Source organism: Hypanus sabinus, chromosome 7, assembly GCF_030144855.1.
Source record: "Hypanus sabinus isolate sHypSab1 chromosome 7, sHypSab1.hap1, whole genome shotgun sequence".
In the NCBI taxonomy this organism is placed as follows: domain Eukaryota; kingdom Metazoa; phylum Chordata; class Chondrichthyes; order Myliobatiformes; family Dasyatidae; genus Hypanus; species Hypanus sabinus.
This window is the reverse complement of record NC_082712.1, coordinates 38,007,377-38,030,715: the sequence shown is the minus strand read 5'-3', so window position 1 is coordinate 38,030,715 and position 23,339 is coordinate 38,007,377. Positions and strand designations below refer to the sequence as shown.

Below are 23,339 nucleotides of genomic sequence, written 5' to 3'. Positions count from 1 at the left end.
ATACCTAGGTGCACCTTTATCCAGCCTGCTCTAGTGCAGTTACACCAGTATCAGCTGCCTGACAACATTAGAAATTGCTTGGGTCTGTCCTGTTTACAAAGCAGAACAAATTCAATCTAGCTATTTATCACCCATCAGCCTACTCTCAATTAGCATCAAAGTGATGGAAAGTGCTGTTGGCAGTGTGGTCAAGTGATTTTAATTACCCATTTACCTCAGAAAACTTGGGAAGACATGTGCAGTTTTGAATATTCCCAGCTGTTACAAGCTCTCTTTTTGATGAGATTAATTTGAGATTTTTCATGTTTTGTTTCTCATGTTTTCTTACAGCAGAGTTGGTGGCAATTTATCTACTTTTGTGAGGTTTTTAGTGTAACCTTAAATGGTACAGCATTCAAAAATTCATAATTGTATTGGGCCTGATGGTTCCTAGATAATGGTGGTTCACATGCACCTGGTGGGTGTTAAGTTTGCAGCCCATTCTGCTTCACACCTGAGTCAGTCAGGGTTGTGGTGATGATGAGGTCAGCCTTGAAATCCTCACATACATATTTAAGAAAAAGGATGGAGATGGTATTTCCATTCTTGATTACTGTGTGATGAGGATAAAGTCAGGTTTACCTTGATGTTATTCAGTTGGAATCATTTGCCTTCATTCAGTGCTTACATGAATAACAGCTAGAGCAGAGCCGATATAAACATGTCCCATGGGAAAGAACCACGCCTTCAGAGCAGGGAACTTTCAAATACATTGCAATTCATAGGGCTGTTTTTAATGAAGTATTCGATCAGACCTGCGCACAATGTACTGCAGGCATCTCTGACACAATGATTCATTTGGTCATTCTGGGTAATCACTAGAGTGAAAAGGTGATATTGAGTGAGCAGAATGCTGGGGCTTTGTCTGAGGTTGCTCGAGTTCTGTTCTGCGCAGTGGTCCATGGAAATTGCTCCCTGGATACAGACTAACCAATGACTTTAACAATCTGTGACAATGCAGGAATTCAGGGCTCGACTGAAGATTAATGACTAGCCAAGTATGTATATACTGCGGCACTTACAAACAGCAACAGTGGTATTTAACCCTGTGTTGCAGTCTTTGTTTCGGAGGGGGATCCGGTTGCTTTGACAAGACCTGTAAGTCCATCGAGGGCTGGCTTTTATTACCATCTTGAGGCTGACAGATGTGTTTCCATCACCTTACATCAACAACATGCCCATTAGCAGTCATTGTAATGAGAACCATGAATGAACAAAACCGCTCTGCACTTCTTATGACACGCTTTTCCTGCCTCTTATTGATTTGTGTGAAAAAGCAATTACAGTGTGAATGCTGTTTATCGTATATCTGTGTATTACTCAGCCTATAGAAAAGCTTTCACACAAATTGATGAATTGAATGACATCAGAGAGGGATACTCAAGACCCATTTCTGACTTTTAAACTGTGGCAAGGAATAGGAATACATTAGTCTGCAGCATTAGTACAAAATGAGTGATAATAAGCTGGTAACCTACCCTTCTTGCTTTCCCTTTCCAATGACTTAAATTACAGAAGTAGAAAACAGACTTAAAAAACCGCTGTAACTGAGATGTTGGTGGACTGAGAACCATTGTAGGTCAATGCGAATAAGAGCTGATGAGTAAACAGGTCGTAAGCAAGATAGGATATGAACAGCAAAATTTTGGTGGAGCTGTTGATGATAATGAAAGGGAGGTCAGTAAGGAGATTGCAAGTAATTAAGACGGTGTTATTATGAACAAAACTGGTCTATATTCCTTATGAACACTCACAGAATGTTGGAGGAACTCAGTAGGCCAGGGCAGCCTCGATGGAAGAGAGTAACCTGCTGAAGTTTCGGGCCAAGACCCTTTATCAACTGAGCTTGCAAAAGAGGAAGAGTCAAAATGATAGAAAAAAGAAAACTAAAGTAACCTTGTGATTCAATTCAAGCGCTATTTCTTGATGAAGGGTCTCAGCCCGAAATGTCAGCTGCTTATTTTTACCATAGATGCTGCCTGGCCTGTTGAGTTCCTCCAGTATTTTGTGTGTGGTGCTTTGGATTTCCAGCATCTGCAGGTTTTCATGTGTCTATATTCCTTATGATGATCTTATCCTCCTTTCATTGATTTGTGTGAAACAACAATTATAGGGTATCATAATTATCTCAATTATGTTAGCAGAGCTTGAATTGTGGCAGTAGAATCATAAGGCTACTTTAGTTTTCTCTTTTTCTATGATTTTGACGACTCCTCTTCTGTAAGCTTGGTTGATACTATTAAAAGGTGTGTTCATTCCCTTAGCAGGGCTCCCGAAAGGCTTCTGTAGAAGAATAGGGCAGTGAATAATGAATGGCCATCAAGTTGAAGGAGGGATGGGCATTAAACCAGACCTGGTCTTGCCTCAATCAGTGACACACTCTTGACAGGATTGATTAGATTGCAATTGAAACAGAGAACTGCATGGATGTTTGATTGATTTACATCCAATATTATGATTCCAATTAGAATGTCCTTCCAGCAAACCAACAGAATCCAGAAACTCAGTACATTCATGATTTGAACATCAGACCCTCCGGGTCTCACCTGTCATTGAGCTATTGGGGAGCTTCTTCTTTTGAAAGCTACAAACCTCAAATTTTCCTGTTTTATATTACCTTCACAGTGGAAAAAAAGTGTATTTAATATTATTTTCTTGACTTCTTGGCTCCATTATTTCCAGTAAGGCAGTACTTTCTGTTATTGAGAGAGAGAGAGGAAAGTGGAGAATTACTATTACCATTATTCTTCCCTTGTACCTATGTACATACTACAATGTGCTATCAGACAGGAAAAGGACAGAAGTGAAGAGCTCCATGCAGCATTTTAACTGCTTCAGAGCTTTCCAATGCAGGAGAAACATCTCAAAGCTGACTGGTAATATAGCTAAAACATTGAACTTTATAAACTCATTCTTAAAAATAAGTCCTTGCTATTTGAGTGTCTCCAGCGGTTAAGTGTTTATTTATTATTACCTAACTTAACTTATATTAATTGTTTTAACCATTGTTGTATTCTCACCAGCAGCAATACAATTCTTTAAGGAACTCTTCCTTTGTAGGGCACTTTCAATGTTATGCAACTCTACCACCAACAAATATATGTTTATCATGCAATACCTATAGTGTTTCTGTACCAACATTTGGTATCTTAATTTATGCAAAGGTTCAAAGATTAATTTTATTGGCAGAGTATGCATATACAATACAACTCTGATATTTGTCTTTCATGGATTATGTGATACTGCACTGACTAATCAATTTACACCAGAAAGAGGTGATTTAACCCATCATTTAACACCTGTCCAATTTGATCTCCATGGAAGGACTATTGAAACAGTCATTTGGGGGGGACAAGAATATTTTGGTTTCACAACCTTTGAGGACATTATGAGCACAGTGGATTGAGGGGAACAGATGGACGTTATTTACTCTACACAATCACACTATAGTAACAGTTGCCTTATTAAATTAATGAATAGAAAATAAAGACCTGGTTGTTACTTGGATTTCCAGAAGGCATTCAATAAGGTGACACATAAAAGACTTATCCATAAGATAAGGATGCAGAGAGTTGGGATACATGGGTGTTGCTCTGGTTGGTAATCAGTGATGGGCAGTGTGCCACAGGGGTCGATGCTGAGCCTGCAACTGTTTACGATATACATTAATGATCAAGAGAGGACCAAGGTGTAGTTTATCTAAGTTTGCTGATGATACTAAATTGAGTGGAAAAGAAAATTGCACAGAAGGTATGGAGAGTCTACAGAGAGATATAGGTAGGTAAAGTGAGTGGGCAAGGGTCTGGCAGATGGAGTACAATGTGGTAAATGTGAGGTCATCCATTTTGGAAGGAAATATGAAAGAGCAGATTATTATTTAAATGGTAAAAGATTGCTGCATGCTGCTATGCAGAGGGACTTGGGAGTGCTTGTGCATGAATCACAAAAGGTTGGTTTGCAGGTGCAGCAGGCCATCAAGAAGGCAAATGGAATGTTGTCCTTCATTGCTAGAGGGATTGAAGTTAAGAACAGAGAGGTTATGCTACAACTGTACAAGGTTAAAGGTGAGGCTGCATCTGGAGTACTGTGTGCAGTTCTGCTCTCCTTATTTGAAGAAGGATATACTGGCTTTGGAGGCGGTGCAGAGGAGGTTCACCAGGTTGATTCCATAGACTAACCACTCATGGGTTAGTCTATGAGGAGAGATTGAATTGTCTGGGACTGTACTCGCTGAAATTCAGAGGAATGAAAGGATATCTTATAGAAACAGAAAATTATGAGAAGGATAGATAAGATAGAAACAGGAAAGTTGTTTCCACTGGTAGGTGAAACTAGAACTAAGGGACATAGCCCCAAGATTTGGGAGAGTAGTTTTAGGACGGAGATGAGGAGGAACTGCTTTTCCCAGAGAGTGGTAAATCTGTGGAATTCTCTGCCCAATGAAGCAGTGAAGGCTACCTCAGTATTTAAGACAAGGTTGGATAGGATTTTGCATAGTAAGGGAATTAAGGGTTATGGGGAAAAGGCAGGCAGGTGGAGATGAGTCTATGGCCATATCAGCCATGATCTTATTGATCGGCAGAACAGGCTCGATAGGCCAGATGGCCTACTCCTGCTCCTAGTTCTTATGTAAGACTGTATTAACTCAATTTCATTTAAAGAATTAAAATGAGAGGTATGACATCTCATAAAGTTCCTATTCAATTTCAGGGTTATATCAGAAAATGCTTGTAAAAGTGTATTTTGGCTTTTCAGGCCAAGGAAATCTCAAGTGTGATCTCTGGTATTGATTTTAGTTTGATGATCTGAATGGGAAGGAGTAGAAATGTTACTGTTGGTCACTATTCCTGTGATTAGGAAGTGGAAAAATCCACTTTGGGGTTGTGATCACATGACATCATGTAAGAACAGAATTCAGATCCAATCACTCAAGCCAAATGCATGTTTATATGGTGAGGTACAGATACAATGAAAACATTACTTGCAGCAGGCATGAATGCTCGGTCAACACACGAAACATAACTTATACAAAACAGTGAAGATAAAAATCGTGCAAAATGAGGCATTAGTGCAAAATACAACTGGAGATAAGTCCTTGACAGTGCAAGAGGTGGGCCATAGAGCTCTGCTGGGGTAAGATTAGAGTTGTGCAGGTTGGTTCAAAAACCTGATGACTGCAGCAAATAACTATTCCTGAACTTGGTGGTGTGGGACTTCAGGCTTCTGTACCTCCTGCCTGGCTCACTTGGTTTCCTGGTGTCCAGTCATGAAGATCAGCCATTTAAGATATTAACAGAGATGTGTTGTATACCAGAATAATCTATTGAGAAGATGAGGCTGAGGGAAATGTTAGAAAAGAAATATTTCTAAAGGGAACAATACCATTTTCAAGCAACAAGATCTTTAATGACAATGTATATTGACATACTGTACACAGTACAATTCATATTTTATATATTATACATAAAATGATGTTGTTCTTGTAACAATGATGATGAACAAAGGCTGGAGCTTTCTCATTCCGGAAGGCTCTTCCATGGCTAGACAGGGACAGAGACAAGGAGAACTCAATGTGATGCAGTCATCATCCACACCAGATAATTTTGTCAATTCTTTGGTATTGCACAATTGCAGCACAGTACTCAACAGGTTTGCATGTTTGTAATGCAATAAATCAGCTTTGCAGTCAGTCTGATGGAGAGGAGCTGACTCCATAGTCAACCTGCTGATCGCAAAAGTGGTCCATCTTTCTTTGTGCAATTTCTATCTTGCACGGAATTGGCTGACAGGCAGTTGAATGAGAGAGTAACTTTGAGTGACCTTGTATTTAATGAGTCAGTTTTTTTCTCTACAGATCAATATTTGGAACTTTAATTCCAGAACAAATTAACATTTTACTTACATTTGGAATATGCAGATCCTACTTAAAGGTTGTTTATCACCTGACGCATCAGCAGAAAGCAGTTAGCCTGCACAGACAAGGAACTCCAATTTTCAACACTTTATAGCAAGGGCATGGGAGAGGACGATAAAAGGGCAGAGGGGTAGTTTGTATTTTTCCAGCATTCAAGTCATCTTCCATAACTTACAATGGAATTACAAGTTTATTTTTAATTTATTCAGAAAATATAGATGTTTGTTAGTAAAGTCAGCCTTTATTGTCTATCCCTAAGTGCACTTAGAGTATTGTGTGCAGTTTTGGGCTCTTATTTGAGAAAGGATATACTGGCATTGGAGAGGATTCAGAGAAGATTCTCAAGTTTTATTCCAAGAATGAAAGGCTTACTGTATGAGGAACGTCTGGCAGCTCTGGGCTGTATTCCCTGGAGTTCAGGAGATTGAACCATTCCAAATGTTGAACGGCCTGAACAGATTAGGTATGGCAAAATTATTTCCCATGGTTGGGGAGTCTAGGGCAAGAGGGAGCAACTTCAAGACTGAAGGACGTCCATTTAGAACAGAGATGCAGAGAAATTGCTTTAGTCAGAGGGTGGTAAATCTGTGAAATTTGTTGCCATGAGCAACTGTGGAGGCCAGTCATTGGGTGCATTTAAGGCAGAGATAGATAGGTTCTTGATGGGTCAGGGCATCAAAGGGTATGGGGAGAAGGCAGGGGAGTGGGGATGACTGGAAAAATTGGATCTGCCTATGATGGAATGGCAGAGCAGACTCGATGGGCCAAATGGCCTACTTCTGCTCCTATACCTTAAGGTCTTATGGTCTTAAGTGCTCTTGTGTTGAATGACTTATTAGGCCATGTGTGAGGGCAGGTAAATGTCAATGGGATTTCTGTGCATTTTGGAAACTATATCAAAGCTGCTTAGTGTTAGGGTGGATGATCTTCATCTTGGAACAACATCAGTGTTCCAGTTGGGTTCTTCAATCAGTCCAATTGTTCCATGGTCACCATTGTGTGACAGGGCAGAGCATCTAGTAGAGCCATTGTGCCAGAATTCAGGGTTCTGTCCCAACGTTGGACACTATTCTGGTAGAGTTAACACTGTCTCCCTGTGAACACATGGGTTTCCTATGAGTGATCCTGTTTCTTCCCATGTCCCAGAAATATGCAGGCTGGTAGGTTAATTGGCTACTGTAAATTGCCACTGGAGTGAAGGTGAGTGATAACATCTGGGAGGAGATGATGGAAATGTGGAGAGAGTACAAAATAGGATTAACGTAGAATGGTTTAAACGTGTGGTTGATGGTCAACACAGACTTGATGGGCTGAAAGGCCTGTTTCTATGTTGTATCTTCCTATGACTCTTATTCCATTACCAAAACCATTCCAAAATGCATTTATCTCTTTATATTCTTTAACTTAAACTTCTCAGCTGCCATGAAGGTTAATGGAATTTCAAACTCAAGGCAAAAACAGTGAACAATATAATGTGATATAAGGATCTGGTAGAAGAATTAAGTAATAATTCAGCACCTAGAGTCATAGAAAAGTCCAGCAGAAAAACAGGCCCTAGTCTGTGCCAAATCATTTAAACTGCCTACTCCCATCAACCTGCAATGGGACCATAGCTCTCCATACCCCTCCCAACCACGTATTGATCGAAACCTCTCTTAAATATTGAAATTGAACTCGTATGCACCACTTGCACTGACAGCTTTTTCCACATTCTCATGACTCTCTGACTGAAGAAGGTTCCCCTCATGTTTTCCATAAACTTGTCACCTTTCACCCCAACCTATGACCTCCAGTTGTAGTCCCACACAACTTCAATGGAAAAAGTCTGTTTGCATTTACCCTATCTATACTCATCATAATCTTGGATACTTCTATCAAATCTTCCCTCAATCTTCTCTGTTTCAAGGAATACAATCCTAGCCTATACGGTCCTCTAGTCATGACAACATCCTTGTAACTTTTGTCTGTACTTTTCCAACCTTAATTACATCTTGCCTGTAATTGTAACCAAAACTGGACACAATACTCCAAATTAAGCCTCACCAATGTCTTATACAACTTTAACATACCATCCCATGTCCTGTACTCAATACGTTGATTTATGAAGGTTAATGTGCCAGAGGCATTCTTTATGACCCTATCTACCCATGAAGCCACTTTCAATGAATTATGGACCTGTATTCCCAGATCTTCTTATTCTACAACACTTTTCAGTGCCCTACCATTCACTGTGTAAGACCTACCCTGTTTGGTCCTCCCAAAGGGCAACACCTCACACTTGTCTGCATTAAATTCCATCTGCCATTTTTCAGCCATTTTTCCAACTAGTCCAATCCTGCTGTCCACTACACCCCAATCTTGGTGTCATCCACAAATTTACTGGTCCATTTAACCACATTATCATCCAGGCTGTTGATACAGATGACAAATAACAACGGACCCAGCACCAGTTCCTGCGACACTCCGCTAGTCACTGGCTATCAGTCAGTATGGCAACCATCTACTGCCACACACTGACTTTTTCTGACAAATCCAATTTCTAATCTAATTTACTACCTTATCTTGAATGCTGAGCAACTGAACCTTCTTGACTAACCTCCCAACCAGGACCTTGTCAAATGCCTTGCAAAAGTCCATGCAGAAAACATCCACTGCCTCGTCATCAACTTTCACAATGACTTCTTCGAAAAACTACATGAATGGTTAGACAAGCCTGACTGCACACAAAAAACCATGTTGACTATCCATAATCAGTCTACATCTGTCCAAATACTCATATATCTGGTTTCTTATAATGCCTTCCAATAACATCTGCACTACTGTGGTCAGGCTTACCAGCCTTTAATTACCTGGTTTATTTTCAGTGCCTTTCTTAAAGAGTGGAACAACATTAGCTAACATCCAATTCTCCAGTACCTCCCCAGTTGCAAAGATTGATTAAAATATCTCAGCTAGGGCCCCTGCAATTTCTGCATTTGCCTTCCACAGGGTCCGAAGAAACACCTTGCCAGGCTCTGGGGTTTATTCACCCTAGTCTGTCTCAAGACAACAAACACCTCCTCCTCTGTAATCTGTGCAGGGTCCAAGAAGTCGATGCTACTTTGCCTCACTTCTATAGACTCTGTGACCATCTCCTGAGTAAATACAGATGCAAAAACTGCATTGAAGATCTACTCCATTTCTTTTGGCTCCACATATGGATTAGATAGACAAACAGATACTTTATTGATCCCAGAGGAAATTACAGTGTCACAGGAACATTAAAATTTAACAGATATACAAATATACAAATATTAGAAGAAAAGTATGAAAGAATTAAATTAAGTTACCTCAAACAGTCTAACGGGGGGGGGGGGGGGGTCATCACTTCCCTGGCTATAGGTTGACTCATTATATAGCCTAATGGCCAAGGGTAAGAATGACCTCATGTAGCACTCTTTGGAGCAGCACAGTTGTTTTAGCCTATTACTAAAAGTGTAATATTGTCTGGAAATGTCAGGATTTTCCATAGGGTCCTTTGTTCCACCACAGCCTCCAGTGTGCCCAGTTTGACTCCTATAAAAGAGCCAGCCTTTCTAATCAGTTTATTGAGCCTGTTGGCATCACCCATGTTGATGCCATTGCCTCCGGCACACCACCACATAGAAGATTGTACCAGTGACAACATACTGGTAGAACATGTGAAGGAGAGGCCTGCATACTCCAAAGGACCTCAGTCTCCTCAGGAAGTAGAGGCGACTCTGGCCCTTCTTGTACACAGCCTCTGTGTTGGTGCTCCACTCAAGTCTGTCATCCAGGTGTACCCCCAGGTACTTGTAGGTCCTCACCACATCCACATCCTCACCATCACCATCAATAGTAACAGGGAGCAGTGCAGGCTTAGTCTTCCCGAAGTCATTCACCATCTCCTTTGTCTTACTGATGTTGAGCTGCAGATGATTCAGCTTCCACCATTTGACAAAATCCTCCACCAGAGCCCTGTACTCATCCTCCCGTGCTCCTTCTATACACCCAACTATTGCTGAGTAATCAGAGAATTGACTCAGTCTGAGGTATACAGGGTAAACAGGAAGGGAGAAAATGAAGTCCTCTGTTGAACCCCATTGCTGCTTATCGCCATGTCTGACACACAGCACTGAAACAACACATACTGTGATCTGCCCGTCAGACAGTCCATTATCCAGAATACAACAGAAGTGCCAACCTGCATTTAACAGAGCTTCTCCCCCAACAATGAGGGCTCCATGGTATTGAAGGTACTTGAGAAATCAAAAAACACGATCCTCACAGTGTTGGCCTGCTTATCCAAGTGGGAGTAGGCTCTGTTCAGCAGGTAGAGGACAGCATCATCAACTCCAATGTACCCCTGGTCGGCAAACTGCAGGGGTTCAAGGGCTGATCTTACCAGGGGTTGGAGCTAAGCCAGGACCAGCCTCTCTAGGCTCTCCACGATGTGTGAGATTAGGACCACTGGACGGTAGTCATTCAAGACTTTTTGTTGGCCCTTCTTGGGCACTGGGACCACACGTGATGTTTTCCACACACTTGGGACCCTTTTCAGGCTGAGCGTCAGATTGAAAGTGTACTGCAGAACTCAGACTCCTTCAGGACCTTGGGGTTCACACCATCCGGTCCCAATGCTGAGTTTCCCCAGAGCCCTCCTCATCTGCTCAGTAGTGAAAGTGAGTCCATGATGACTGGGGAGTTGATGGAAGGTGGGGGTGGAGAGAGGTGAAGATCGTGACGATAGCAGTTGGTATGTGGAGGTGTGGATGGTAGGTGCAGGGCAAGGAGGGGATGTAGACAGTGGTAGCCTGTGTTGTTCAACCATGTGTTGAACTGGAGGGGAGGCATTGTTGCTGAGGGAGTGTTGGGTGCTTTGGCACCTGGGCTGGTTTGCTGAGGGGGGTGTGAACAGGAGGGCAATTGTCAAGCCTATTGAAGAATTGGTTTAACTCATTAGCCCAGTCACAGCTGCATTCCAAGCCTCTACAGCTAGGCTGATTGAAGCTAGTGATGTTCTTCATGCCTCTCCACACCTCCTGTGTGCTACTCTGCCAAACTTGTTCTCCAGTTCTCTTCAGTATTCCTCTTTAGCCACCTTGATCTTCTCCTTTAGCTCCCCCTGCACATGTTTCAAGTTTTCCCTGTCTTCTGATCTAACGGCTCTCTTTTTGTGGTTGAAAAGAACCTTTAGATCACTGGTGACCCATGGTTTGTTGTTATGGAAACAATTAACAGTCCTTGATGGTATTACAGTGTCCACACAGAAGCTGGTTTAGCTTGTGAAGCAATCAGCAAGTCCATTAATGTCCTTCCCACATGGTTCACAAACACATTCCAATCAGTAACCTCACAGCAGCCCTTCAAGGCCTTGATAACCCCTGGAGATCATTAATTTACTGTCTTGGAGTTAACTAGCTGTTGCTGTACTTTGGGCTTATACTAGGGCATGAAGTGAACCAGGTTGTGATCTGATCTTCCAAGTGGGGGGAAAGCTATGGAGCTGTGTGCTTCATAGAAGAGGTCCAGTGTTTTGTTCTCTTTTGTGTGACACTTGACAAACTGATCGAAGATGGGGAGGCTTGGCAAGAGAGGAACATGATTGAAGTCTCCCAATATTGCAATGAGCGCATTGGAGCATTGATTCTGGAATCTCGTGATGGTGGTGTGTGTAATATCACACACAGCATTGGAACTGTGTCAAGAAGGCAGAATGTGCACAGCGAGCGATATGGCATGGCTGAACTCACATGGTAGACAATACGAACACAAACTTACAGCAAGCAGTTTGATGTCCGGACTACAGATTTGCTCATTCACAGAAACGTTATTGGGATTACACCATCCATTGTTCACAAACACAGCAAGCCCACCCCCCTTCCTCTTACCACGCTGTAGATTAACTCTGTCTGCTCATATCATTCAAAATCCATTGACAGTAGCGTTGGAATCTGGGATTTGCTCGAGTAACCATTCTCAGTGAAACACACAACATTGCATTCCTGATATTCATTCATTCTGATCTTCCAGATTACAAATTTTGTCCCTAGCAATCCTTTTAATATATCTGTAGAATCCCTTAGGTCTCCCTTCCTTCCCACGTCCCACAAGACGAGCATTCATCTATCCTGCCTAACATCCCTACTGTTCTAACTAAGTAGATATAAAGAAGGAAAAAAACAATAAATAAACAGTTGGAAAAAAATCTACCAACAACTTTTTGCTTTTTTTTTGACTAAAACTTCCGCTCGCTGAAGCGTAGAGGAGCTAAAGCCTCAAAATCCCCATTCTAACACTGTCCACTCCAATGAAGGCCACTCGGCTTGCCCCTGCCTTATTTTAATTTGTTCTTGCCAATCCATCCCCATTGCTGATTGGCCACCAAACTGCCATTGAGTCAATGCCTTATGTATTTAGTTGGTGAACCTGAGTGAGCTACGTTTTCTCATGCTTCGGATCTCCGACTGGCCGCTGCTCAAAAACTGTCTTCACATAAAACCTGCTGGATCTGTTAGAAAATCAAGGGTCTGGTGAAAAAGGGGAAATGAAAGAAATAAATTTTCTCAAAAAATAATACTAGAGGAATTAGTGAGGTTGAAACCTGGTAAATTGCAAGGATGTATCTCCTAGAGAAGGGGTATCAAACCTTTTTGAGAGTGTGTGCCCAAAGTGCTGATAATCATCTAAAAAAATTCTCTCACCTACCATAGTAGGAGTCTATTATTGATTAATGAATTAGCAACAATAATTAAGGAAAAAGACTGAGTCCTGGTGCTTATTTGCATGTTCTCATTGTTTTATTATTAATTAAGTACAGCAGGGATAGATGGAAATAAATGAAGCATTTTAGAAAACTTGTTCAAAAGCTATTAGCAGTAATTTTTTTTAAAAGAATTGAAAAATGGTATTTCTAAATAGCATTTTTGTAAACTGTTGGCTGTCCCAATACTAACATACACCAGGTCTGCAAGGAATTCAAAAGATATCAATGAATATCATGTGTTCCCACCAGCTGGCACCTAGCTGGTGTAAAATGTTTCCTGTGAAAACATCTCTCTGCTCTCAGGTTGTAAAAAAAAAATTCACTCTTCATTTGGCAGAAAAGATCATCATTATGTATCTTATTATAATGAGTGGGGTTTAATGAATTAAGGAGTGGTGCTGGTTGATCAGTGCCGAAAAAATTTTCTGTGTGCCACCTTCAGCATGCGTGCCATAGGTTCCTGGCCCCTGGGTGTTAGAGATAGGTTTAGAGATTATGGATGCTCTAGTTATTGTCTGTAGATTCTGAGATTGTTTTCTGCAGACTGAAGAGTAGTAGGTGAGCCTCTGCTATTTCAGGAAAGAAAAGAGAGGAAAGACAGGGATTAGCAATCTGTCAGTGGTAGGAAAATTCCTAGAACCTATATTGAAGAATGTAATAACCGAACATCTGAAGAGAATAATAGGATTGAACAGTCAACATGATTTACGAAGCAATAGTAATCTTAGGTTGGTTTGTTTAAATTCTTTGAGGATGTGACCATTTCAATAGATGAGAGAGATCTGGTCAATGTGGAGCAACATACAAAATGCTGGATGAACTTAGCATGTGAAGCAACACCTATGGAGGGGAATAAACAGTCAACATTTTGGGCCGAGACCCTTCGTTGGAACTGGAAAAGAAGGCGGAAGAGCCCAGAGAAAGAAGGTCGAGGGAGGGGAAAGAGTATACTCTGGCAGGTGATAGGAGAAGCCAAGTGAGAGGGAAAGTGAGTGTGTGGGTGGGGGAGGGGATAAAGTGAGAAGCTGTGAGGTGATTGGTGGAAAAGGGAAGAGGCTGAAGAAGAAGGAATCTGATAGGAGAGTGGAGTGGTCCATGGGAGAAGAGGAAGGAGGAGGAGCACCAGAGGGAGGTGATGGGCAATGGATGTGGAAGATTTCAGGTGAGGTGGAGGATTGCAAGCAATGGAAAATGAATTACTGATGATGATATATAATTTCAATATACAAATTGAGAATCTGTCAAGAGAGCAAACCTTGTGTCTCTCTTGAAATGAATTACTATTTTACTGCCTTCAGTGTGTGGCTTTCTCAATTGGATTTCATGTATTTAAATACTGGCATAAAAATGTTTACAGTTTTTACTACAAATCTCATGGAGCTATTTTTATAATACATTTCTGCATCTGTTGAATTACCAGATCTTGAGGACATGAGTCAGTTTATTCTGATTTTCTTGATCAGACTTTGGCAAATTTTTGTTAATGTGTATTGTAACCTGGACAATATATTATAGTCTCCTTTAGTATGAGCTGCATGATGCTGCATTTGATGGTGAACATTGCATTGAACAGCTATTTGACATGAAGAAGGAATTCTCAGGTGATTGACCTTCAATGTTTTGAATATTGCCTATTCAAGATTCAAAAATTAAGTTTGCTTAATGTAATTTCCAGTACACAAGTGTAAAGGAGAACAAAATAATTGTTGCTCCAGATCCAATGCAGCACAAAATAACACAATATTATAAAATGCAATACATTTAAATACATAAGATCACTTATATACATAGATTGTATGTCTGTAATGTGATGCCAAGCACAGGAGTGTCTGATGGTGGAGGTGTTGATCAGCCTTATTTCTTGGGGAAAGTAACTGTTTTTGACTCTGGTTGTCCTGGTATGGATGCTGCATTGCCTTCTCCTAGGGAGTGGGACAAACAGTCCATTAGCAGGGTGGGTAGGATCCTTCATGATATTGCTGGCCTTTTTTCCAGCACCGTTCTGTATATATAGATAGTGGGTTGGCTGTTGCCAGTGATGTGTTTGACAGTTTTGATACCCGTTGTAGAGCCTCTTCAATAATGCTATGGAAATGTTAAAAAGCTTCTGCATGAATTGCATCTCCAAAAGATTTATAGCAGGGGGTCCCAACCTGTGGTCCACAGACCACTTGCTTAATGGTATACCATGGCATAAAAAAGGCTGGGAGTTCAGAAGAAAACTGATGAAATGAGAACTGAAATTCATCTGGAATAATTGTTTAATTTTCTATGAATTATATTTCATTAGTGATTGTATTTCATTGGGAATTTGAGGAGATTTGGTTTCACAACTAAAATATTTGAAAACTTCTACAAATGTACTGTGGAGAGGATTCTGACTGGCTACATCACCGTCTGGTTTTGGGGGGGCTTCAGCACAAGATCAAAGTAAGTTGCAGAAAGTTGTAAAACTAGTCCACTGCATCATGGGTACCAACCTCCATAGTATCTAGGACATCATTAAGGTGCGGTGCCTGAGAAAGGCAATATCCATCATTAAGGATCCCCACCACCCAGGACATACCCTCTTCACAGTGTTACTTTCAAGAAGGAGGTACAGAAGCCTGAAGTCACACACTCAGCAATTCAGGAATAGCTTCTTCCCTGCTGCCATCCACTTTCTAAACGGACATTGAACCCATGAACTCTGCCTCACTACGTTTTTATTTCTGTTTTTTTGCACTAGTTACTTCAGCTTAACTAATAAAAACATATACCCTTAATGCAACTCAGTTTTTTTCTCTATATTTATTAATTATGTATTTCATTGTACTGCTGCTGTAAAGTTAACAAATCTCACAACATATACCGGTCTTATCAGTATCAAAGGTTGTGGTGAACTACATATACCTGTCTGGACACGCCCCTGCTGACTGCTCCTGTGGCTCCTCCCACAGACCCCTGTATAAAGGCGATTGAGGTCTGAGCCCAGCCTCTCAGTCTCCAGGATGTAGTATGGTGGTCACTCACTACTTGTTCCTTCTTCCAGTCAATAAAAGCCGATATCTCGCCTTTACGTCTCAGAGTGAGTTATTGATGGTGCATCAAAGGTTTTGGGGAGATGGCCGGGGAATGGGTTTGAGGAGGGGAGAAAGGATCAACCATGGTTGAATGGTGGAGCACACTCAATGGGTCAGAAGGCCTAACTCACTCCTATATCTTATGGTCTTATACTGGTGATATTAAATCTGATTTTGATTCTGGTTCTGAATTTGCTTCTCTTTTGGACAGGTTGGAGTTTCAGTATGGGTTCTGCATACCAGTTCCACAGCTGGCGAGTGTTTGTCGTTGTCTGTGCTCTTCCCTGTGTCTCCTCAGTTGTGGCACTTACCTTCATGCCTGAAAGTCCTCGATATCTGCTGGAGGTAAGGTCCCTGGCAGGGGGCTTCTTCTTTCTGCCTGCAATAACAATCTTCAAAACAGGATTGAAAATTGGCTGGGAGGAGCTTGGTGGTTGAAGGTTGTTTTTCAGAATGGAGGCTGTTGTTGAGTCGTGTTCTGCCAGAACTGGTATTGGGTCTATGTTATTTATATAAATGATTTAAATGTAAATGCATAATGCATGATTAGTAAGTTTCCAGATGACATATAATGAGGAGTTGATGTTAATAATGTAGTGGGTTATAATAGATTACAGCAGCATCTTGATCAGTTAGGGAAGTTGGCCGAAGAGTGGCAAATGCATTTCATTACAGATTAGTGTGAAGTGTTGCATTTTGGAAAGTCAAACCAGTGCAGGACTTGTGCTATTAATGGTAGGGTTGGGGCAGGGATAGTGGAACAGAGAGGCTTGAGAGTATTGATGCATAGTTCATTGAAAGTAATTACAAGGGTGGTGAAAAATGCATTTAACATGCTAGCCTTCATCAGTCAGGGAAATGAGTACAGGAGTTGGGAGAGTGTGGTGCAGTTGCATAAGACGTTGGTGAGGCTACACTTGGAGTACTGTGTACAGTCTTGGTCATCTTGTTGGAGGAAAGATGTGGTTAAACTAGAGAGAGTGCAGAAAAGATTTATAAGGATATTGCCTGAGTTAAGGGAGAGATTGGCTGGGCTAATTCTTTATTCCTTGGAATGTAGAAGAATGAGGGATGACCTTGTAGAAATGTTTTAAATTATGAGGGGCATAGATGAGATGGACAGTTAACAGGGAGATTGCATCTCCACTCTCCCTGATGACTGTGTACATCTGCATAAAGGTGTGACAGCCCCTTAGAGACCGTGTTAAGGAAATGGAGCTGCAGCAAGATGACCTTCAGCTCATACAGGAAAATGAGGTGATAGACAGGAGCTACAGGGAGGGAGTCAAGAGGCAGGTACCTGGATGATTGTCAGGAGAGGGAAAGGGAATAGGCAACCAGTGTAGAGTACCCCTGTGGCCATTTCCCTCAATAATATTGTGAACAGCCAGAAATTGTGGAACATATTGGTATCAATGGCATAAGCAGAAAAAAGAGGGGAAGGTCCTGAAGAGAGAATGCAAGGAGCTATGTGGAAAGCTGAAAAACAGAACCTCCAGGGTAGTAATCTCTGGATTGTTGCCTCTGCTATGCACCAGTGAGATGGTAAGAACAGGATGATTTGTCAGATGAATGCATCGCTGAGGAATTGGTGCAGGGGGCAGGGTATCAGATTTCTGGATCAATGGGTATTTTCTGGGGAAGATATGACCTGTACAAAAAGGATGGGTTACACTTGAACCCAAGGGGGACAAATATCCTTTTGGGCAGGTTTGCTAGAGCTGTTGGGGAGGATGTAAACTAATTTGGTTGAAGGATGGGAACCAGAGTGGTAGGGTTGAGGATGGGGCAGTTGTTATTCAAGTTGATGCAGTGTGTAGTTTGACCGTGAGGAAGGACAGACAGATGACAGAGCAAAATTGCAGTCAGTGAGATGAGTTGAAGTATAGTGGGGGCCAAAATCAAAAAGGGTGATGAATACAGGTCTGAAGGTATTACATTTGAATGCATGCAGTATATGCAATAAGGTAGATGATCTTATAGCACAGTTAGAGATTGGTAGGTATTGTGGGCATCTCTGACTCATGGCTGAAAGGAGATCATAGTCAGGTGCTTAACATCTAAGGATACACATTGTATTGAAAGGACATGCAGGTAGGCAGAGGGGTTGAGTGGCTCTGTTGATAAAAAATGAAATCAAATACTTAAAAAGTGATGACATAGGAGAAGAAGATGTAGAATCATTGTTGGTAGAGTTGAGAAACTGCACCCGTAAGAAGACCTAATGGGAGTTACATAAAGGCCTCCAAACATTAGCCAGGATGTGGGATATAAATTTAAAATGGGAGATAGCAAAGACATATAAAAAGAGCAACGTTACCTTAGTCATGGGGAATTTCAATGTGCAGGTAGATTCTGAAAATTAGGTTGGTGTTGGACCTCAAGAAAAAGAATTTATAGAAATGCCTATGAGCAGCTGGCGATTGAGCCCACTAGGGGAACAGTAATTCTGGGTTCAGTGTTATGCAATAACCCAGATTTGATTAGGGAGATAAAGGCAAAGAAACCCTTAGGAGACAGTGATCATAATATGATAGAATTTACCCTGTGGTTTGAGAAGGAGAAGCTAAAATCAGATGCTTCAATATTACAGTACTTTCAATAAGATGGCAGCACATTCAATCACAACCACTTCTATGGGGTCAACCAAAGGTGTTATTGTCTTTTTTAAACATATTTAAATGATCGTAAGACCCTGTTAGACTTTAAGAACTTAAAGTACTGCAGGTGTACCCTATCAGTGAGTTTTTCATTGCTGGAGAAACAGAAGGAGCTGGTTGTACTGTTGCCTGCATCAGAGAGGCATCAGTACGCAAAGGAGGTGTGCTGTTCTCTCAGCAGAACACAAGCCGTATTGTGTTCAACTGCAGATTTCTGCAACATTCATGGACTCAGGGGTTTGGACTATTTTTTGTGTGACTGTATTTTACTAATACCTTACATGTGCTTACTATTTTATATATATATGCTATATGTGCTTTGTGCTGTGTGTGACTATTGGTACTGTGCTTTTCACCTTGGTCCCAGAGTAACACTGTTTGGTTTGGCTGTATTCATGGGTATTCATGTATGGTCAAATGATAATTAAAGTTTATCTATGAACTACGGACTATAGTGGAATAAAGGGAATTTCAGCGGCGAGGGAGATGAGCTGGCCAAAGTTGACTGAAAGGAGACACTAGCAGGGATGATGCCAGAATAGCAATGGCTGGAGTTTCTGGGAGCAATTCAGAAGGCAAAAGAAAGATACATCCCAAAGATGAAGGAGTATTCTAAAGGGAGGGTAAGGCAGCCGTGGCTGTCAAGGGAAGTCAAAGACAATATAAAAGCAAAAAAGAGGGCATATAATATAGCAAAAATCAGTGGGAAGTTAGAAGATTTGAAAGCTTTTAATAACCGAAAAAAAGGTAACTGGAAAAGCCATAAAGAGAGAAAAACTGAAATGTTAAGGTAAGCTAGCCAATAATATCAAATGGTTCCATTTATTATCAGAGAATACATACAGAATACAACCTGAAATGCTAGTCTTTGCAGGCATTCAGGATAAAAACATATTCGGATATATGGCGAGTAAAGACGAGAGTGGATACTGGGCTGCTGGAAAATGTCGCTGGAGAGGTAGTATTGGGGGACAAATAAATGGCGGATAAACTTATTTTGTGTTAGTCTTCCATGCGTAAGATGTCAGCAGTATAGCAGAAACTTGTAAGTGTTGGGACAGAAGTGAGTGTTGTTGCTATTACTAAAGAGAAGGTGCTTGAGAAGCTGAAAGCTATGAAGGTAGATAGGTCACCTGGACCAGATGGACTACACCTCAGGATTCTGAAAGAAGTAGCTGATGAGTTTGTGGAGGCATTAGTAATGATCTTTCCAGAATCGTTGGATTCTGGAACAGGTTTGTAGGACTGCAAAATTACAAATGTCACTTCATTTTTTGAGGGAGGGAGGAAGAAGAAAGGAAATTTTAGGCCACTTAGCCTTACTTCAGTGGTTGGGAAGATGTTGGAATCCATTATTAAGAATGAGGTTTCAGGGTACTTGGAAGTTCATGATAAAATAGGCCAAAGTCAGCATAGATTCCTTAAGAGACGCAAAGGGACTTGGGAGTCTTTGTGCAAGATTCCTCAACAGTTAATTTGCAGGTTTGGTCAGTGGTAAGGAGGGCAAATTCTCAAAATATTAGCATTAATTTTGAGAAAACTAGAATACAAAAGCAACGATGTAATGCTGAGGTTTCATAAGGCATTGGTTAGACCACACTTGGAATATTATGAGCAGTTTTTGGCCCCTTACCTGAGGAAGATTTGTTGGCATTGGAGACAGTCCAGAGGATGTTCATGAGAATGATCCTGGGAATGAAAGGGTTATCATATGAGAAGCATTTGATTGTTCTTGGCCTGCACTCACTGGAGTTTAGAAGAATGAGAGGAGATCTCATTGAACCCTATTGAATATTGAAAGCTTTGGATAAAGTGGACATGGACTAGATGTTTCCTATAGTATGGGAGTGTAGGACCAGAGGGCACAGCCTCAGAATAGGGAGACATCCATTTAGAACAGAGATGAGGAAAAATTTATTTCGCTGGTGGGTGGCGAATCTGTGGAATTCATTGCCACAGGCCACTGTGCAGGCCAAATCAATGGGTATATTTAAGGCAGGGGGTGACAGGTTCATGATTAATCAGGGGGTCAAAGGTTATGGGGAGAAGGCAGGAGAATGGGATTAAGAGGTATAATAAATCAGCCATAATGGAATGATAGAGAAGACTCGATGGGCCAAATAGCCTAATTCTGCTCTGGTCTTAAGGTCCTATGGACTAAAACAAAATATGTTGAAAATACGTGGAAAGTCAGGCAACATTGATGGAGAAAGAAGCAGTGATAACATTTCAGGGTTTTAACTTTTAACAGTTTGAGATTTGCTGAGTATTTCCATCAGTTCTGTTGGTATTTTATGATGTAAACCTATAATGTCTGAGGGTTATAGTCATGGAAAAGTTACCAATTATACACCATTTTCTGTTTTCTTCTCTCCATTGTCCTGTCACTCCAACTTTTCTCAAGACTCTGAGATTCTACAGCCATGCTAGGTTCTGATTCTGTGTGGCAGCAAATAAATTTGGACATATAATTGAGTCCAAAGCTTTTGGCATTTAACATGCACATCTTTCAACAGTGCATGGAGACAGAGGAGATGGCAGATGCTGCAATGTGCAGCAGAAAGCAATCTGTTTGATGAATTCGCCTATAACATCTGTGGAGGGATTTTTTTTCCAGGTTCTCCTGAGCCCTGGCTTAAATTGATATTGTTTTGCTCCCTGGTCTTTTGGTAGCTGGTGTCTCTCCACACTGTCATCCTAAAACATCAACTGTCCATTTCCCTGTAGACATAATGCTTGAGTTCCTCCAGTACTTTTTCTGGCTTCTGAAATGCATCACTGAATCACAATCAGATTCAGGAATCTGTGGCTCAGGATAATGGCCCAGGCTGAGGTGAGCGAGTGTGACAAGGAGTGAAGAAATAGAACTGTAGCCCCCTGGGTCGCCTCAGGCTCGCTCAGCTCACTTCCGTCTAGGGGGAGCAGCCTTCAGCCCCGCCAAACTGGGTAATCAGCTGGTGTGGATGCTGTGTGATGTCCCCAACACGCCAAATAACAGACAGTACACCACATGTGATTAAATGATTACACTTTATAGATCTTACTGGAACTATGTAATTAAAAGAGATACAATATAAAAGGAAAAAGTAAAAGGCGCCAAATTTATCAAAGTTCAACCACTTTGTGCACAACCGTTGGAGCTCAATTAATGGAGTCTTCTTGCCACCATTTGATCCCCTCCAACCTCCTCGACCCGCTGCCTGGGACCAACCACGGTGGTCAACCAGACGCTCCACATAAGTCTGTCCTCGTATCCTCTCCTTGCCGAAGCCCCTGGGCCTCGGACTCCTGCCTGGGGTCCATTCCATCGTCCAGTTTACAGCATAATGTCTCCTCTCTCTATCCCCATCGTGCCTTCTCCCCAAAGTCCGTGAAACAAAAGCTTACAGACACGCAAGAAAGAATAACATCTATCCCAATTGGTTAGCAAATGAATACAATTTTCGTTAACAATAATTATAACCCAAACAAGCTGCGAGAGAGAAGCACTTTCTCAGCAGTTAACATAACAAAAAAGTATTTTTATTTTTAACATAACAAAGAAACCATTTTATTAGCCTTAGCAGTAACATAAAAGAAGAAACCTTGATCCTTCCTGATTTATGAACCTCAGAAGTAATCTTTCGACCACAAAGCACTTCCATCAATCACTTATCCATTTGATCAGAATGAAGAATAAACTTCTGACCTTATTAAACTGATCAAAACAGTACAGTAGTGGACAGCACAGTAGTGTAGCGATGAGCACAATTTCTTTCCAGCACCCGCAATCCGTGTTCAATTCCCACCACTGTCTGCAAGGAATTTGTATGTTCTCCCTGTGACCATGTGGGTTTCCTCCCCAGTTCCAAAGACATGTGGGTTAGTAAGTTAATTGGTCACATGGGTGTAATTTGGTGGCAGAATCTCATTGACCAGAAGGGCCTTTGACTGTGTTGTATCTCTAAATAAATAAGCAAATAAAACTGACTTCATTAAGCTCTCCCGATTTTGGTAGAAATAATTTATTCAGCAAATTTATCGACAAAGAACCCTATTATTTCTGAAATAGATAACCTGCCGTGAATTTGGTTTGTCTGTGTTTATAGGTGGGAAAACATGATGAGGCCTGGATGATCCTGAAACAAATTCACGACACGAATATGAGAGCACGGGGACAACCAGAGAAAGTTTTCACAGTAAGTTTGAAATATAAAATATTCATAGTAAAGGGTGTAGTGGTCGTAGTAAATGATGAAATTTTCACAGGTAAAGGCCGAAGTGTTCATCAGTAAAGGGTTCACAAGTGAATGGTGAAGTGTTCACAGGTAGAGGGGGATGTGTCACAGGTAGAGGGTGAAGTGTTCATGAGTAGAGGGTGAAATGTCGACTGGTAGAGGGTGAAGTGTTCATGAGTAGAGGGCAAAGTGTTCACGGATAGAGGGTGAAGTGTTCACAGATAGAGCGGGATGTGTCACAGGTAGAGGGTGAAGTATTCACGAGTAGAGGATGAAGTGTTCACGGATAGAGGGCGAAGTGTTCACGGATAGAGGACGAAGTGTTCACGGATAGAGGACGAAGTGTTCACGGATAGAGGGTGAAGTGTTCACAGGTAGAGGGGATGTGTCACAGGTAGAGGGTGAAGTATTCACGAGTAGAGGACGAAGTGTTCACGAGTAGAGGACGAAGTGTTCACAAGTAGAGGACGAAGTGTTCACGGATAGAGGGTGAAGTGTTCACAGGTAGAGGGGGATGTGTCACAGGTAGAGGACGAAGTGTTCACGAGTAGAGGACGAAGTGTTCACGAGTAGAGGACGAAGTGTTCACGGATAGAGGGTGAAGTGTTCACAGGTAGAGGGGGATGTGTCACAGGTAGAGGACGAAGTGTTCACGAGTAGAGGACGAAGTGTTCACGGATA

General features: G+C 41.5%; 1 protein-coding gene across 6 annotated transcripts in view; it reads left to right on the top strand.

The window, feature by feature from the left end:
- sv2ca (synaptic vesicle glycoprotein 2Ca) overlaps window positions 1-23,339 on the top strand; it is a 141,830-nt gene that overhangs the window by 87,223 nt on the left and 31,268 nt on the right. For all 6 annotated transcript variants that reach the window (XM_059974517.1, XM_059974521.1, XM_059974520.1 and 3 more), the window contains exons 4-5: window positions 15,993-16,126; window positions 22,530-22,619. In XM_059974517.1, the coding sequence (XP_059830500.1) occupies window positions 15,993-16,126; window positions 22,530-22,619 (224 nt within the window). The remainder of the gene's footprint in view (window positions 1-15,992; window positions 16,127-22,529; window positions 22,620-23,339) is intronic.